Source organism: Pteropus medius, unplaced genomic scaffold, assembly GCF_902729225.1.
Source record: "Pteropus medius unplaced genomic scaffold, Ma_sr-lr_union100, whole genome shotgun sequence".
NCBI lineage: Eukaryota > Metazoa > Chordata > Mammalia > Chiroptera > Pteropodidae > Pteropus > Pteropus medius.
Genome location: NW_024356249.1, coordinates 14,505,022 through 14,523,786, shown reverse-complemented (window position 1 = coordinate 14,523,786; position 18,765 = coordinate 14,505,022). Strand labels below are relative to the sequence as shown.

At 36.4% G+C, this 18,765-nt stretch overlaps 3 protein-coding genes across 18 annotated transcripts in view; all 3 read right to left on the bottom strand.

Moving 5' to 3' along the window:
• The window catches only part of CADPS2 (calcium dependent secretion activator 2), a 477,993-nt gene that overhangs the window by 323,142 nt on the left and 136,086 nt on the right, over positions 1-18,765 (bottom strand). The window lies entirely within an intron of this gene.
• Positions 3,555-5,038, bottom strand: LOC120601190 (E3 ubiquitin-protein ligase RNF133-like). The gene has a single exon (XM_039860913.1). It carries the CDS (start codon positions 4,860-4,862, stop codon positions 3,726-3,728), a length of 1,137 nt encoding a protein of 378 aa, XP_039716847.1. The 5' UTR covers positions 4,863-5,038; the 3' UTR covers positions 3,555-3,725.
• Positions 7,108-8,493, bottom strand: RNF148 (ring finger protein 148). The gene has a single exon (XM_039860915.1). It carries the CDS (start codon positions 8,187-8,189, stop codon positions 7,278-7,280), a length of 912 nt encoding a protein of 303 aa, XP_039716849.1. The 5' UTR covers positions 8,190-8,493; the 3' UTR covers positions 7,108-7,277.

Sequence of the window (18,765 nt, the reverse complement as noted above, 5' to 3'; positions counted from 1 at the left end):
GAAAAATTCATGTCGACAGCTGAAATCATAAAAGAATACAGTACCTTGGAGGCCTGACAAAGATGACAGCATACTTGTGGAGAGCAGTGTTATAAACTGTGGTTTAGCTGTGAAAAAGGAAGATTTCTGTGGAGACTAATGGAACGACTCTTAACACCTGTGCATAGGAAGCAGCTCATCACTAAGCACGTTACCCTCCCCCGACCCCAAAAAGAGATCTGGTGGTTTAGAAAACCAGCTCTGTAGTCAAAGACAGTTGTGTTAATTGTAATAACCCATGATCCTTATTTTTTATCACTAAGGACTAAACATTTCAAAAATGCAGTAAATGCAAAACCAAATAAACAATTCTAAAATACAAAAATTGGTGCTCATAGCAAACAATAGAGCAAGAACATGGAGCCACCACTAAAATGACTCCTTCACAGAATCAACATGTAAAGCCTTGCTCTTTTTACTTCACTGCTTCCCCAAACTCTGGTCTTTTCTCCAACTTGATTTCTGTGTGCGGCTTCAAACATCAGTGACTCTGTAGAGAAGGAAAACACTTTATCTGTACACTAAGCTTAAATACCATCAGAACTGACAGATCTCTAGCTCATTAAATCCTCTGAAGTCTCACATTACTGTAAATATTGTAGCTGACCGACATCTCTTTACAGCAGGGGTCTCCAATTCCCGGATTGCGACCGGTACTGGTCTGTAAATTGTTAGAAACAAGGTCACACAGCAGGAGGTGGGTGGCTGGTGAGCGAAGCTTGATCTGTATTTTCTGCCACTCCCCAGCACTAGCATCACTGCCTCAGCTCCACCTCAGATCATCAGGTGTTAGATCCTCATAGGAGCACCGGTCTCTGGTGCCAAAAAGGCTGGGGACCGCTGCTCTACAGGACTCTACAGCAAGAGACAAGGATTTTATCTACTAGTACAGTGTGTCTTGTAATACAAGGAACTGTATAAATAAATTCGCCTACAGTATCACCCAATCAGCGGTAAATGCTTTAGAATCATTTTCACTTTAGTAAATAGTAAATCTAATTTATCCCAGTAATAAAGAAAAAAGAAAGTTTAATCTTTACAAAGAATATCAACCTGTTACCTAGCAGAGGTGGGTGTAGGGGACCATTTTTATTACCAGAGAATGTAAAAATATATACAAAGGAGAAATGCAAGGGAAATCCATTATGAAACTGGTATTAGGAAATCATTCCTAATATAATATGAATAAAATAATTCACGTTATAGTCCCATATAATTATGGCAAAATATATTTTCATCCCTAAGTACAAAAGAAAACAGTGCTGCCCACTAGATAAAATCTAAACTAGATAAAAATCTATAACACCTAACATCTGACATATCAGTGCTATTTCCAGGTCCTACTTATTAAACCCAGAGTAAAAGTGCTTTATTGATCTGTTTTCAACATTCTAAATTAAAATTGTTTTGTTCTGACATAAGAAACAGCTGTGGAAAGCACTTAGTCCCCTGCCTACTGCATGGTAGGCACTCAGCAATGACAGTTCCCAAGTTCACCAACTTGACCTTACCATTCCACTTCAAACACAGATTCTAATCACCCTTGAAAGAACTGCCTCTGAAAATTCTTAAGGCAGAGACACCGTGTTAACTGTTAAATGCCCATGTTAACAAGAGACATCTAATTATAAAACAGTATACATGCTAATTTCTTACACATGTGGGTAAGTCACATTTAAGGGTGACAACACCATCGTTTAAGGGTGACAACGATGGACAAAGAAAAAAAATGGATAGAAAGGAAAGGAGGAACCAATGAGGGTGCAGAACACAATGGCGGTGTTAGTGTAAAAAGCACATCACAAAGCCTTTAAGTGCCAGGTTATCATGCAACACATAATCCACGAATTTGCTAAGAGAACACAGAGCTGTAACGATCCTAAAACCCTGGGTTTGGGGACTGCCAGCACTACCAGATGCATTCATTTCCACAGTTCCAATGCTTCTCCTTGAGCAACCAGTGGAAGTCACTGTAGCCACCTCTATGAGCTGCTGGCCCCTACAGGCGGAGACGCCAACCATGTCCAGTCTGAGAATGACAGCTTATGTTGGCTTAGAAGCTGACTGCACCAGGACTGGCTCTTGCAGGGCCATCAGTGTCCCTATGTTTCTTCAATGATCCTTGGTCCCTTAGGAATGACTTTACTCTCCTTGAGTAAACTAAAAAAAGGCACTCAAAACAGTGTTCCTGCTAAATCCTCCAGCGCTGGTATTTTGCAGTTCTTTCAAAGAGTAGCCCTTGTGATTAAGTCAAAACCTTTCTAGGGTTTGGTATAAAAAAGCCTATGTGTACCAAGCAAGACATCACCCCTCACCTGGTCATGTGCCCACCTTCTGCTGTATCCCAATTCTCCCTGGCCTTATACAGGTGTCCCCCTCTCCATGAAATAGTCTTCCTTGGAGCCACAGTTAGAACCAACCACTGTCCTTCTTGCCTATCTCTGAATTCCAGTATTGTTAGCACTGAGCAACTCATAAAATCCCTTTTAATAGATCTCTCTCTCTCTAAGGTTGCAGAAGAATTCAAATTTCACTGTTAGCTCTGGAGAGTTCAAAGCTCCTCATTAAAATTATGCATGCTACATTATAATAATGAATTCTAGGTTAAAAATCATAATTTTCTATTATGTCGAAGTGACTTAGGATGAAAATGTTCAGAATTAAGTTCCCATTATTTTACATGATTGGAATAAACTGCCTAGTTTTTCGGATGAACACATTATAGCTAGTTACATTCTAAAAAATATATTTACCATTATTCATTCACTCAAAAATTTTGAGTGCCCAGCACTGTGTTATCCTGGGAATACAGCGAACACAACAGACATAATCCCAGGATGTTATAATAACTTCTACACTGTGATACTTATCTCCAAAATAACCTGGCATATCTTAACGGCAAAAAATAAACTGGGTAGTATAGTTCAACATACAGGAAGTAAATACACCATGACAAAATATCATAGGAATTCTTTATCATTTAGCCTTTCTACATGTTATGAACATGTAACAATTATGATAAGAAATACTGGGCACTGAAATATTTGCTGGTCACTTAAAGAGTGCTAGTATTTTACCTTCAAAATTGCTATCACTATATGATTTTATACAGATCATTTAAAATGTACTAGTTGCTCGAGCAAGAACTGTTTGTCAGAGTAATAAAATTCACACAGCAAAATTTCATGCCAAGAATGAGAAAACACAGCACAATGGACTTCAAAATTAGTATATTGTACTATATAATATCAAAAGATAAATTTTACTCTTCCTAGCACATCAAAGATGCTTTGTTTTTCAAACTTCGTTGATAGTTTCTAGATTATAAGCAACAGGCAAATATATTAACAATTTTCTTACTGAAAGAAAGCCCAATATATGTACAAAAAAACATTTAGGGAAAAAAGTTTGTCCTTGGTTTTAACATGCATATGTACATAGAAATAAACATATATACTCACAGGAGTAACAGACATTGACAAAAAAGTTACATTTAGCCAAGGTAAAACATCAAACTAAGAATCCTGCTAGGCCTTTTTTTCCCCACTTGAGGCTTGACGAAGAACATAGAAAGTTACCAGAGTATCAAAAAAGAACACAGAAACCACACTTCAAACAAAGTGCTTGTCAGTATCGAGACCTGATTTGACAAACAGGTTTAATCCACTTCCTCAAATGTCATGCTGTCAAGGTGAAGAATGAACATCTTCCGCTACTGAGTTAGGCTGGCTGTCATTCTGAGAAGTAAGGTGCCCCTCTTCCTCCTCCATGTAGGTCACTTTATCTGACCTCCTTGCAGGAGGAGGTTCATTACTTGTCCCCCCTTCAGTAGGTGACAGCATACCAGGCAATTCGTTTGACATCAGAACTTGCAAAGATTCTGTTCCATTTTCGACATCCACTTGAATCCCCAAAGCCTTAAGAACGTCACATTTGCACATGGGGCACGTCCCATGGGATAGAATCCAGGGATCAATGCAACTCTTGTGGAAAAAATGTTTACAAGTCAGAATACGAATTGTATCATTAGGCTTATAGAGTTCGAAGCAAACTACACAACTATCTCCGTTTGGACTTACTTCCTCATCCCCCTCTTTCAGAATCCGAAGTTGGAGCTGGCTAAATGCTATCTTAAGGTCTGTTGCTAATCGCTGCCATCTCCTGCTCTGAATCCTTGCTACCCAAAGTCTTCGAATATGATAAAAGATGAAATACACTAAAGTAGCAGTTGTGATGATCAAAAAAGAGACAAAATAATGATTCATCCAGATGATGTGTTTTCTCCCCACCTCAATCATCGCTGTCACGTGAACTCCCTTCTGAATTAAATGCAAAATCTCCATGCCTTTTAGGTTACCAATCATCACGACGACGACATCTTCAAATGCCTGATGCGACATGGGAAAAACCTGATTGCCAGTTCCTGGAAAGTTATAGATGATCACCCCACTGGCTCCCTTCTCAACGGCCACCTTAATCTTCTGTGTGAAGGGACAACTTCCTCGCTCGATAAGTGCGAGCCACGGCTCTGAGATCTTTGCCCTGCTGAAACTGGTACTGGGATTACACGCAGTGTGCATTTTTCCATCTGGCAACACAATAACTCCTGCTACTCTCTTCAAAATGGAGCTTCTTCCAAATACTCCAGTTTCCCCCAACTCTGAGAGCATGCGATTCCCAACATGAAATGATATGTTCATGTAAGCAGTCCAAACAGCGCTGGCTCTGCAACAGTTGTGACTAAGAAGCCAAAGAATACTGAATTTCACAAGCCAGGATGATGCAGTGCTGTTTCTCTGAGTGCCAGTCTTGAGTAGATTCATCTCTCTCTCTGCCTAGGAACTGAAGGACCGACCTAAGAAAAAGATGTGGCTTCCACATCTGTTGACAATCAATTTAAAGTAAGAAAATGGAAAAAATCTTCTGGGTGGAAGCAAGTTTTACTGTCTTCCAGCATGTTTTTGTGAGAAATTCTTAACGACGTCGTATGAGTTTCAGATGTTTTATTAGAGGCAGAGAGAGAAAAACTTTAGATTGAAAAAAAAAAATCCTAGTCTCACTCTAGATACTGCTTACTGTTGGGTGATGTGATTATGACATAAAAGGCAACACAGCCAATTAGATAAGAGCTTAGAGCATGTTGTAAATGTATTGGCTTGAATGTTTCAAATGATGTTATGGGTGATTTCTATGTTGTTATAGATGGATTCAGTCCCTGTGCGACATGTTAGCAAGTGTCACATTAAACTAAAAATTAAATATACAATTAATATGAGGCATGCATTTTAAAATCTGAAAGCATATGCAGGAAAGCTATATGATTATCATTTTTCTTCAAAGAAAATATTTTCAATAAAATAGCAAGTTTTAACAAAATATTAGCACTATGACCAAAGACGCAGTAAAAATAGTGAACTCTGTACCACCATTTTCAACTCACATTTGCTCAAAATGCAAATCTTATGTAAACCATTATTTTTAAAAAATAGCATATCACATTAAATTACTTCCTTACTCTCACATTGACTATACCTAGGAATGACAGCGGTAAAGATAAAGACTAATCTCATTTCTCTGCAGACTCTGACATCTGTTGCTGATCTATTTTGAGGGAAGAGGAGGAAGGGGAAAAGGTTAAATACAGTAGCATCACTTTAGTAAAACTCATTTTAAACAAAAATGAAGCTACCAGCTACTGATTTTAAAAAGAAAAACTTCAGCGTCCCACTTAAAGTTAACCACTGATTGCAGTGACTATTAAAGATCATAAATTTTTTAATAAAATGTTTGCCAAAATCAACAAACATCCCTAGTGGGAGACCCCATATATACACTGTCTGCTCTGCCTTTATTTTCGTTACCCTTAAGTCAAGGGCATACTATGACTTCGAAGCAAAAGAATGATTTGTGAACTAACAAACATGGGCAGCCACTGGTGCTGCCATATACTTTCTTGGGAGTGTATCTCAGTGGTTCTTATTCACCAGCTAGGAAACCAATAAAAGCTTTTGACTTTGAATATAAATGTCTCTGACTTCTATGCACAGGATGCTAAGACATACTTCTGGTTGAGTCTCACCAGGACTAAAGAAGCTAGGACTTCTTATAAAATACGAATCAACAACATGATAGCAGGAAAAGAAAGGAGAAAAGGCCCAGCAAAAAGTGGCATAAAAAATATATATTGACATGAAAATTTCAGCTCATAATGGTCAATTTTCTTTACCAAAGGCCATCAATCTAACTTTATTTCCATACAACCCACTCTTTAAAAAGTCAGTTTAGTCACAGTGTGTAGACTCACAAAGTAGCATCTGAGTTGGACATCAATGGTTTAGGATATTGTTCATAAAGATTTTCATCAAAACAACAAAACCCAAATCTTCCAGCCTCTGTTACACAGGTGTTTTATTCATGTCTTTGAAAAGAGGAGGAGGCAGAGTAAGGCAAAAGATACAACTGGAAAAGGCAATTGAACAAAATTTCAGCTCTTTCTATACTGGGACATCAAAATGTGCAGAGAGAGACAAACCATCAGTTTGAGAAGAAAAGCATTTACTAGGTCACTTCTAGAAGGGAAATCTGCTACCGCGGCCAGTTCACTATGCCAAGATTTAAAGAGCTCTGACAAACAAAGGCAAGTTTTTGCAATGCTGCCCTAAGTAAGACCTATAATAATTTAAAATATTTTTAGTTATAGAACCAAAAGTGCTATCAGCTAAAATAGTTATTTAGAACATATTACCCAGTCAGTAGCTTTAGAAACCAGATTTCCTGGTTATTAATAAAAGTGATTAATGATAGAAAATGAAATCAAGTTTTAATGCTAGAATGAAGTTTATTGAGCAGAGATATTAGATATCAAATATTTAAAAAATGTGGAAACAGTATAAAATATAAAAAAGAAGCTGAAATATTATGACTAAGTCTCTGTGGCATCAATGTCACAAACATTGTAATCTGAAGATAAAGACTAACTTGCTTTTAACATATACTAATGTCCTTATTTGGATAAGAGCAAAAATGTATAACAACTAAAACTTATTAGAAAAACAACAAGTTCAAATAGCTGGGCATGATATGGGATTTTATTTTAAAAGCACATGAATTTCGCCCTCTTTTGTACTTGGGTAGAGAAGTTGGAGTTGAATTTTTCTCTCCACATACAGTGCTAAATGAATTTGTCTAATTTTAATCTTTGGAAAGACTCAGTTACATCTTCAGAAAATTCTCTAGGTTTAAGTTTTCAAAATGTCACATTTGCACATGGGGCATGTCCTATGGGCTAAAAGCCAGGGGTCAATGCATGCCTTATGGAAAAAATGTTTGCAAGTTAAAATGCGTACTATATCTTGGGGTTTGTACATGTCAAAGCAAACTACACAACTGTCTTCATTTGGATCTAGTTCCTTATCCCCTTCTTTGAGCACCCGCAGTTGAAGCTGACTAATAGCTTTCTTCACATCTGCTTTTATCTGTCTTCGCCTCCTGGTGGAAGAATTGGGCACTCTAGGTCTCCAGGCACAGTACAAGAAAAGGTAGGCAATGGTGGCAGCCAGGAAGGTAAACAGGGACATGACATAATGGCTCAGCCATGGCATGTGCATTCTCCCCACTTCAATGATGATTGTCACATAGACTCCTTTCTGAATCAAGTGCAAAAGTTCCATGCCTTTCAAGTTGCCTATCATCACTGCAACTATATTTTCCGTTCCCTGGTGAGACATGGGAAATACTTTGTTGCCCGTACCTGGGTAGTTATAGATGATGACACCATTTGCTCCCTTCTCTGCTGCCACATTGATTTTATGTGTGAAAGTACAGCCTCCCCGTTCAATAAGGGCCAACCAAGAGTCTGCCTGTTCAGGCCTGCTGAAATTGGTCATAGGATTACAAGCGTTCTGATTCCATCCTTCAGGAAGTACCACCGCACCAGACACCCTTTCCAGAGGAGAATGATTCCCAAACACTCCACTCTCTCCTAGTTCTGATATAATCCGATTTCCTACCTGAAATGTTATATTCAGGTGGGCTGTCCAAATGGCTTTTCCTTTTGAGTCAGGAAGGCTAAGCAGTAGAAAGATGCTAAGCCTGAACAGCTGAGATGAAACAGAACTATGAGCTGAAGGAGTAATTCTAAGTAGGCTCATTCCTCCATTTGCCTATTAACTGACAAACATGAGAAACAAAACAATATCAATTATAAAAGAAAGTAAAGAAGCTAGCTTCAACTGCTGACAGTAGATAATTAAACACGTTAAAGGAAAAGGTCTGCGTGGATCAAAGATATCTTGCTCCTTCCAGCATTTTTTTTGGTAGATTATCTTTCTTATAAGGAAACAGAACAAGAGATGTTGTTAGTGCAATGTGATTTCAAGAAAACTATGACTTCCTAATGGGGAAATTGTGACATCAGAGGTAGTTAAGCCAATCCAAGAGTTTATATTAGTGCACTGCATACTGAAATCTTATTGGCCAAAAAGCTACTGGGCAAAGACTCATGGTATATAACAATTTGAATAAATACTAAAGCAATAAATAAATAGATTTTTTTTTTTAAGTATTGAATTTCTTTTCTAATTCTGGATAGACTGAAAAGCTGCCTAACCACTTTTACACTCATTATTCTTCTGTCAGGCAAAGTAGAAATCTTTCATGTGTTAGTGCACGTACCTGGCCAATCATGTACAGTATACTACCTAAAACGCCATTCTTTGAGAAGCAGAAACAAATTATTCCTGCTCTCTTCCAACATTAAATGCTTATTCCCAGGCCTAAAGATTCAACAGGAGAATGCAATATAAAGTTGTACTGTTTGCTGATATATTGCCATCTTATAAGGCAGATTCAACTTTATTCAGTAAAAGAGCTATAGAGATTGTACTAGGTGCTAGGCAAATACTAAGTATGGGTCATATATATGAGAAGACAACAGACATATGCCTACTCTGTATATTATCTAACGAGGGCAGATTTTCAACAAATAAACATGCGAATATGTAACTGCAGGTTGTGATAAAGGCTCTGAAAGGGAAACAGAGGATCAAGAGAAAAAACAGACATGGGGAGGAGCTGAACTTCGCTTAGAGGTCCAGGGCACTACTCTCTAAGAAAGTGATACTTAGTCTGGGACTTGAGAGATAAATCAGAATTACCCAAGCAAAGAATGAGGGAAAAAAAAAATATTGGGGGCAGAGGAAACGGAAGTTTCAGGACCATAAGGTAGGAAGGAATGGGGCAAATTAAAAGATCTGAAGAAACATGAGTTTGGTGAGGTGAGAGGAGAAAGCTGAGGGTGATGAAGAGGGTGAAAGTCAAACAGCAATCAGTGTTCAGGGTCATAAACCTTAGACCGAGGATTTCAGATCATGTCCCAAGGACAAGAAAATGGCGAAGGGTTCCGAGCTGGGGAAGCGACATCTAAGTGTTTCAAAATGTTTACTTTTTAAGAAGTGTACTTTGACTGCTTTATGTGGAAAACAGGTTGGAGGAGGAGAAGAATAAAGTAGTGAGATGAGCTTAGGCAAAAGAAGTGGCTTGGACTCTTAAAGAGCAGTAAAGATGCGGAGACACAGACAAGTGCAGGAGTTACTTCAAGGTTAACCTAACAGACATGGTAGCTGGAAGGGAAGTAGGGGTCAGGGGAGAGGGCGGCCACAACTACCACAGCCCACTGCATTACTTAATTGTTGCAAACTATAGTATCTTTATTATTTTAAAGATGTTTTAATGCTTGTTTGCTTTTATTTTAAACGTTCACCTGTCTGTTTCTGGGAGTCAATACGTAGGCAACACCCATTTAAAACACTCATTACTTACTGCATAGGACATATCCTATGTATCAGGCATGCTACAGAGCCCTGGGGATACAAAAAAAAAAAAAGACCCTGTTTCCTAGTGTGCAAAATAGATGCCAACATTTAAATCAGAGGCACGTTGAGAGAATTTTACCATTTTTTTAATTGTTCTGTCCTTTTATCTTTTTTATTTTTATTTTTTATTTTTTTAATTAAGTTTATTGGGGTAACGTTGGTTAATACAATTATATAATTTTCAGGTGAACATTATAATTTGACATCTGTATATTCTATTGTGTGTTTACCAGCCAAAGTCCAGTTTCCTTCAGCTATCATATATTTGATCCCCTTTACCCACTTCACCCTCCCCTTAAACCTCATATTTGAGCCCCTTTAACCATCTACCTACCCACTCCTCTCCCACCCTCTACTCTCTGGTAACCACTAGTCTATAGTTCATGTCCATGAGTCTCTGTTTGTCCTGTTCATTTGTTGCTTTTGGGTTGAGAATTTTACCATTTTGACAAAAGCATTTCTTGTACTTTTTGGCCCAAAATATTTTAGTTAATATTTACTTTTAAAAATAAAATTGGAGCTAATCAATTTGCCCCATTTATAGAATTTAATTTAGGCATTATTCAGTTCACATCTGAACTGTCTTTACATGTAGACTTTTCCCAGGTTCAAACACAGTGCAAATCCCAGGCTTATTTTATTAACACTGACAAAGTGAAGCCTCACTAAGAAGACAGTTTATATCACCATATTAGAGGCTGTTTAGTAAGTTTCTGATTATTTAACATTAGGGGATGGGATTTAAAAAATAATGTAATTCTAAATTGGCTTTTTTAGTTCAATAATTTTTAAAGGTGATCCCAGTGGGGAGCAGGGGGCAGGTGTTCCCAGTGGGAAGCAGGGGGCAGGCAATTTTGCCTCCCAAGGGCTAGCTGGCTATTTCTGGAGACATTTTTGATTGTCACAACGGCGTAGTGCTACTGGCATCTAGTGGGTAGAGACCCAGGATGCTGCTAAACATCCTAAAATGCACATGAAAGCCCTGTGCAATAAATAATTATCTGGCCAGAAATGTGAATATTAAGGTTAAGAAACCCTGCCCCAATGGAGCATCCATGGGAAAGAGATACCATCTCAAAACTTACTTGTCCCAGAGAAACAATCGTGTCTGAGCTCTCGTCATGGAGTAAGCTTTTATAACTGACAATAAACCCATCAAGGATAATGCCCTCAACCCACCTCCATTGCCTGTTTTCCTCAGAATACAAACAGTGAAGACCTCCGCAAGTGACCTATTCATCCATGAAGCTCATTTGTTTAATCAGACTAGATCTACATCTTCTATTCTGGAGCCTGGATGGTTGAATGGAAAAGAAGAGGCAGGGGCTGGATGATGGATGCTACTCTAATAAGTTCTTTAAAAGCATAAGCTTTCTTTCTTTTTAATAGCCAAGTATTAAAGAGGTTTTCGTTCTGCTGAATCTATGAGATAGGCTAAAGAAAACTGAAGTATACTACTAGGGTTGATGGATCCAGGTCAAAAATCCCTGCTCCTTCCATCCTGCCATTCTATCTCTTTATGTACAGGTATCCCCTGCTTTTTGAAAGTTCAGACATCCCCTGTCTTCTGAAAGTTCGTGTTATGCCACTTCACTTTTACAAAAGAATTACATTAGTATCTATTTTCCAAAGGCAAAAGTGAAAATAGCATTCTGCATTCATTTTGCAGCCAGCTATTCTAGAGGCAGTGTGTACCCAAGCAAGGAGAGTGGCACCACCAGGCTCCTTCCCTAGGTGCTACACTCAGCATCTCGGCATCAACCCGCCATAGTTTTGAACTGTGTCTGTAAGCATCTGTGTTTTATGTCAATTTATTTTGTACATCCATTAGCAATATGTGTCCTACAGTATCAGGAAAACCTTAAAGCTTATAGGATGTTCTGCTTAATGTAAAAGTGGACATAATTAGCATATATGCTATGATTGAGTAGGTTCTTTTGGGGTCTAGGAACTCTCCAAAATGTTTCTGTATAAATTAAGATAAGTGCTTCTACAATTCACACCATTTCAGCTTATGAAAGGTTTCATAAGAACGCACTACTACCAGAAGGCAGAGGAAACCTGTATGCTGATTTTCTCCTGATGTAGGCTCACTTCCTGATCCCCCAATGTGGCTCCCTTGTTCCAGGAATCAATAAGCAGAATAATGGCAGGCTACCTCCAGAAGCACTGAGAGGCTTTTCTTTTCCCATACCTCTAAATAAGAGCAAGAAAAAAAATTTGTTTCCAGAAACTTACCAGACTTCTCTCAACATCTCTCTGGCTAGCAGTGCTTCACAAACCCACGACTAATGGAACCTGGAACTCAGAGGAGACTCCTCGTGACTGGCACAGCTAACCATGATTTATCCCATTACGGAGAATTCCTGGCTGAGCACATGAGCGAGCATGAAGATAACCAGGACTCTCCACCAAAGGAAAAAGCTATAAACTGGAAGTGAGTAGGTACTCAAAATGGCAGCTACAGACTCTAAATTCCTAAAGTCTTCTCAAAGAAATGATACTAAAATAACCATTAACCACGATAAACACGTAATAATACTGTATGCAATGTACTGATAAGAAACACGATCTATATAATGAGGGATACGACACGGCCCTGTTCTTAAGGAGACCAACATCTAGGTAGGAGAAAAGAGTTATTCACAAACTCGTGGCAAACATGAATGTATATATCCTAACATCTAGGTTCCAATTAAAATCTCAAGAGGGTTATAATTTTCATTAAGTTAGAGGAGAAAAATTAGCTGATCTCCATCCCCCTGCTGTTCATCAACCTCTGTTAAGAATGTTCAAGCTTCCTGAAATCTTTACTCTGGAAGAAAACATAGCTGAATAAATCCACATAGCATTGCCCAGGCAGTATCTCTTAAGAGACAGGGAATACCAAAAAGGCTTCAGTAAATTACCCCACGAGTCTCAATATCCAGGGCTATGATATTATTAGAGATCTCAAAGAATCCACAGAATACACTGGATTCGCATTTAAGCTTAGAAACAACAACAGTATAGGTTTTCTGTGAGTAATTTAATGCATCATAATGGGATTTTGCAGGAACAAAATACCGACTCTAAGCAGTTTACTGAGAACAGCGAAAAACAAGCAATATTTTCTGAAAGCAGTATCTTTATTTTTAAAGATTTTTAAAGGTAAAACTAAAGTTTAGTTTAAAATTTTATATTTAATTGCAAGTTGGTAAATCCTCATAAACATTAATGTATTTTCTCCTAAATTTCTCCCATAAGTTAATCAGTACTCCTACATTATCAGATATAAGCAATAAAATATTTTTATATACAAATACACTTTTTCTTCATACTTCTGAACCCAGCAAAGAGTTCTAAATATGCTAAAATTAAATACAGCAAATTTTTTAAATAATAAATGAGATTCTGCGTTACATTCAGTCACATACTATATACTAGGGCAGGTACAGGTGCATAAAAATTACAAAATTTATTCAGGCCTCTCATTCATTATTCTTTATATTAACCAATATAACTTTCAATAGCATTAAAACCTTTGGTAATTGAGTATATTAGAGAAAATAAACAGCCAAAACAAACATATTTTAAATCACTGTATCACTACCATGATTTCTTCACTATATAAGCCAGGATGACTATTTCTATTTACCTGCAAGCCTAATTATGATGCATGAGTAAAGTTTAACTTTTGTAAGTTAATTTCTGTAAAAGCTTCATGAAGTCTTTGTGACATCCTTGAAAAAGAAGTACTCACTGATGTTTCTCAAACGCTTAACACACTGCCTGGCTCAAAAGTGTTTGTTTGAAAGACAATGATAAGAGACAAAGAAAGACATTACATAATGATAAAGGGATAAATCCAACAAGAGGACATAACTCTAGTAAGCATTTATAGGAGCACCTAAATATATAAAGCAAAAGCAAATATTAACAGACATAAAGGGAGAGATCGACAATAATGCAGTAATAGGAGGAGACTTCAACACCCCACAGACACCAATTAAAAGATCTTAAAAGACAGAAAATCAACATGGAAACAGTGCCCTTAAATGACACACTAGACCAGATGGATTTAATTGATAGTTTCAGAGCATTTTACCACAAGACAGTAAAATATGCATTCTTCTCAAGTGCACAATAGAACATTTTCCAAGACAGACAACATGTTAGGCCACAAAACAAATCACAAAAAACTTAAGAAGACTGAAATCATATCAAGAATCTTCTCTGATCACAATAGTGTGAAACTAAAAATCGATTACCAAAAAAAAAAAACCAAAATTGAAAAACATACAAACATATGGAAGCTAAATAACATGACCTCAAGGAAGAAATCAAAAGATACCTTGAGACAAGTGAAAATGAAAATACAATGACCCAAAATCTATGGAACATAGCAAAAGTAGTCTAAAGAGAATTTCATAGCAACTGAGGCCCACCTCAAAAAACCAAGAAAAATTTCAAATAATCTAACCTCACACCTAAAAAAAAAAAAAATACAAAAAACAAAAAAACAAAAAAACAGCAAAGCCCAAAGTGAATAGAAGGAAGGAAATAATAAAGATCAGAGTGGAAATGAAATAGAATCTAAAAAATGCAAAAGATCAATAAAACCAAGAACTGGTTCTTTGAAAGGATAAACAAAATTGATAAACTTTTAACCAGACTCATCAAGAAAAAAAAAAAAAGGATCCAAATAAAATCAGAAATGAAACAGAAGTAACAACTGATTCCACAAAAATACAAAGAATTATTAAAAAAAAATTACAATTACATGCCAACAAATTGGACAACCGGAAGAAATGAAATCCTAGAAATAGACAATCTTTCAAGATTAAATCAAGAAGAAACAGAAAATCTGAACTTATGGATTACTACAAAATCGAATCAGTACTCAAAAAACTCCCAACAAAATTCCTGGATCAGATGGCTTCACATGTGAATTTCACCAAATATTCAAAGAAGAATTAACACCTATCCTTCTGAAACTACTCCAAAAAATTCAAGAGGAGGGAAGGCTCCCAAACCCATTTTATGAAGCCACCATTATCCTGATTCCAAAACCAAAGACATTACAGTATGTATGTGTGTGTATACATACACCGATATCCCTGATGAACAAGGATGCAAAAATCCTCAACAAAATAGTAGCAAACCAAATTCAGCCAGACATTAAAAAGATCATACTCCATGATCAAGTGAGATTTATTCCTGGGATGCAAGGTTGGTTCAGTACCTGCAAAACAATTAACATGATATACCACATAAACAAAATGAAGGAAAAAAAATCATGTGATCATATCAATAAATGAAGAAAAATCATTTCACAAAGTCCAGCATCTATTTATGATAAAAACTCTCAGCAAAGTGAGAATAGAGGGAACATATCTCAACATAATAAAGGCCATACATGACAACCCCACAACTAACATCGTACTCAATGTGGAAATGCTAAAAGCGTTCTCTTTAAGATCAGGAACAAGACAAGGATGCCCACATTCACCACTTGTATTCGACATTGTATTAGAAGTTCTAGCCACAGCTATCAGACAAGAAAAAGAAATAAAAGGCATCCAAAATGGAAAGGAAGAAGTAAAACTCTCATTAATTGCAGATGACATGATACTATATGTAGAGAACCCTAAAGATTTTACTAAAAAACCTATTATAACTGATAAATGAATTCAGTAACATAGCAAGATATAAAATTAATATTCAGAAATTAGCTACATTTTTATACGCCAATAATGAACTATCAGAAAGAGAATTTTTTTAAAAATCTCATTTGCAATTGCATCAAAAAAACTAGGAATAAAGTTAACCAAGAAAGTAAATGACCTATACTCAGAAAACTATGACACTAAAGAAGGAAACTGAGAAGATACAAATAAAGCATATACTGTGATCACAATATATATATTATAAATAATATATTATAAATAAATTATATATATATAAATAAAGCATATACTGTGCTCATGAATAGGAAGAACTAACACTGTTAAAATGTCCATACCCAAAGCAATCTATAGATTCAATGCAATCCCTATCAAAACACCAAGGGCATTTTTAATTGAACTAGAACAAATAATCCTAAAATTTATATGGTACCCTAAAAAACATCAAATAGCCATGGCAATCTTGAGAAAGAACAAAGTTGGAGGTATCATACTATTTGATATCAAACTATACTACAAGGCTATAATAATCAAAACAGCATGGTACTGATATAAAAATAGACATATAGATCAATGAAACAGAAATGAGAGCCTAGAAATAAATCTACACCTATATGGTCATTTAATGTATGACAAAGGAGGCAAGAATATACAATGGGGTAAAGATTGTTTATTCAATAAATGGTGTTGAGAAATCTAGACAGATACATGCAAAATAAAAGTGGACAACCTTTTTACTCCATATAGAAGAATGAATAAAGTCAAAATGGATTAAAGACTTAAACATAAGCCCCGAAACCATAAAACTCTTAGAAAAAAAACACAGGCAGTAAACTCTCTGACATTGCTCTTAGTAATATTTTTTCTAATATCTCCTCTTGGGCAGAGTAAAAAAAAAAAGCAAATGAGACTACATCAAACTAAAAAGTTTTCGTATAGTGAGTGAAACCATCAACAAAACAGACAACTTACTGAATGAGAAAAGATAGTCATCAATGATACATCCGATAAGGAGTTAACATCCAAAATTTATAAAGAACTCATACAACACCAAACAAACAAACAAAAAAACAATCCAGTTAAAAAATGGGCAAGAACCTGAATAGACATTTCTCCAAAGAGGACATACATATGGCAGAGACTTATGAAAAAAGACTCAACGTCACTAATCATCAGAGAAATGCAAATTAAAATCACAATATCTATCACCTCACACCTGTCAAAATGGCTATCATCAATAAATCAAGAAATCAGTAAGTGTTTGCAAGGATGTAGAGAAAAGAGAATTCTCATGCACTGTTGTTAGGATTACAAATTAGTGCAGGCATAATGGTAAACAGTTCAGAGTTTCCTCAAAACATTAAAAATAGAACTACCTTATGACCCAGCAATTCCACTTCTGAGTATTTAACCAAAGAAATCTAAAGCACTAATTAAAAAAGACATATATACCCCTATGTTCATGGCAGTGCTATTCACAATAGCCAAGACATGAAAGTAACCTAAGTGCCTATTAGTAGAAGATTGGATAAAGAAGTTGTGGTACATATACACAATAGAATATTACTCAGCCATAAAAATGAAATCTTATTATTTCTGACACATGGATGATCTGAAGGTATTATGTTAAAATAAGTCAGACAAAGATAAATACCATATCATCTCACTTATATGTGAAATCTAAAGAACAAAATAAACAACAATAACAAAACAGAAACAGACTCATAGATACAGAGAACTGATGGTTTCCAGATGGAAGGGGGTTGGAAGGGCTGGGTTAAAAAGGTGACGGGATCAAGAAGCAAAAACTGGTATTTACAAAATAGTTGTGGGGATGTAAAGTACATATAAGCATAGGGAATATAGTCAATAATACTGTAATAACTATGTATGGTGCCAAGTGGGTACTAGAGTAATCTGAGGGATCACTTCATAAATTATATATCTAACCACTATGCTGTACACCTACAACTAATATAAAATAATACTGAATGTCAACCATAATTGAAAAATAAAAAAATAACAAAAAATAAATAAGTGTTTGAATGAGTGATTAACACGGTCAGGTTTACCGTACTGCTTTAGTTTGGCCGTCATAATCATTCCCACAGCCTAGAATTTTGCAATGGCATCTAATCTTCCATCACTGTTTTTCTTACCTTGAATTCATTCTGTTGCCAGAGCAACCTATAGAAAAAAGTAATCACATTTACAATGGCATTTCTATTTGCTTAAAACCTATCTGGCTCCCTCTATCTAACAGATAACACCCAAGCTTCTAGGAATGGAGTGTGTGTCTCTCCAGCCTGTTCCTTTTTCCTTCAATCCAGCCTCATTTTCTACTATTACCGGCCCTGAAATTTATGCTTCTTCAATTCAAATGGTTTATAGTTTCCTGTGTTCCTACTGCAGCAGTCACTGTATTAAAGACCTTATAAAAGCTTTGTCCCTTCTACAAAACTGTCTGTCCCTGTGGTAGGCACACCGATTGCAAAATGGCCCCAATTACTTCCCTCCACCCTTTGCAATGTGATCTAGCAGGTCTTTCCATTAAGAAGTGGGATTTATTTCTATGCCTCTTAAATCTAGATGGTCTGGTGACTTAAGTAGGAGAACAGACTGAGCCAAAGTGATGATATAACAAGTTCAAGCTTTAATTCGTCTATAGACTTAATACTCATAAAAGCAGATTTCTTATTTCCATACCTGAATACAAAAATAAATGAGTGTTTGGAATATGACCAAATCCCTTTAAATTTTAATGGGTATAAATCAAGCTACATAAACTATATAAACTTCTGCATTCTGAATTCAAGTTGAGGTCACGATAACTTTAACATTAAATTGAAATCAACTTTTTCTTCTCATTCAATCTACCAAGTTAGAGGATGGAATGGTAATTAACACAGAAATACATCATCTCTACTAGTCTGGGAAGGAACAGGGGAAACCTCACACCACAGCCTCTGCATGAGGAGGGACAAAAGGAGGAGCCCAATGTCCTTAAGTAAACAAAAGACAGTATTTGGTGGTATTGTTATCTTTCTTGAAGCCTAGGTCAAAACACAACTTAATGTTAACTCAACCATTTAGACTGGATTTATCTTTTGAATAAGCACCAGAACTCTGTCCCTGGTCTCTCAACAGACTCTTCTGCTCCCGTGGTTAATCAGAACCAAGGATGAAGA

Excerpts from the sequence above, each read along its gene's own strand:
- LOC120601190 (XM_039860913.1), bottom strand. The coding sequence starts at position 4,862 with ATGAATCTACTCAAGACTGGCACTCAGAGAAACAGCACTGCATCATCC.
- RNF148 (XM_039860915.1), bottom strand. The coding sequence starts at position 8,189 with ATGAGCCTACTTAGAATTACTCCTTCAGCTCATAGTTCTGTTTCATCT.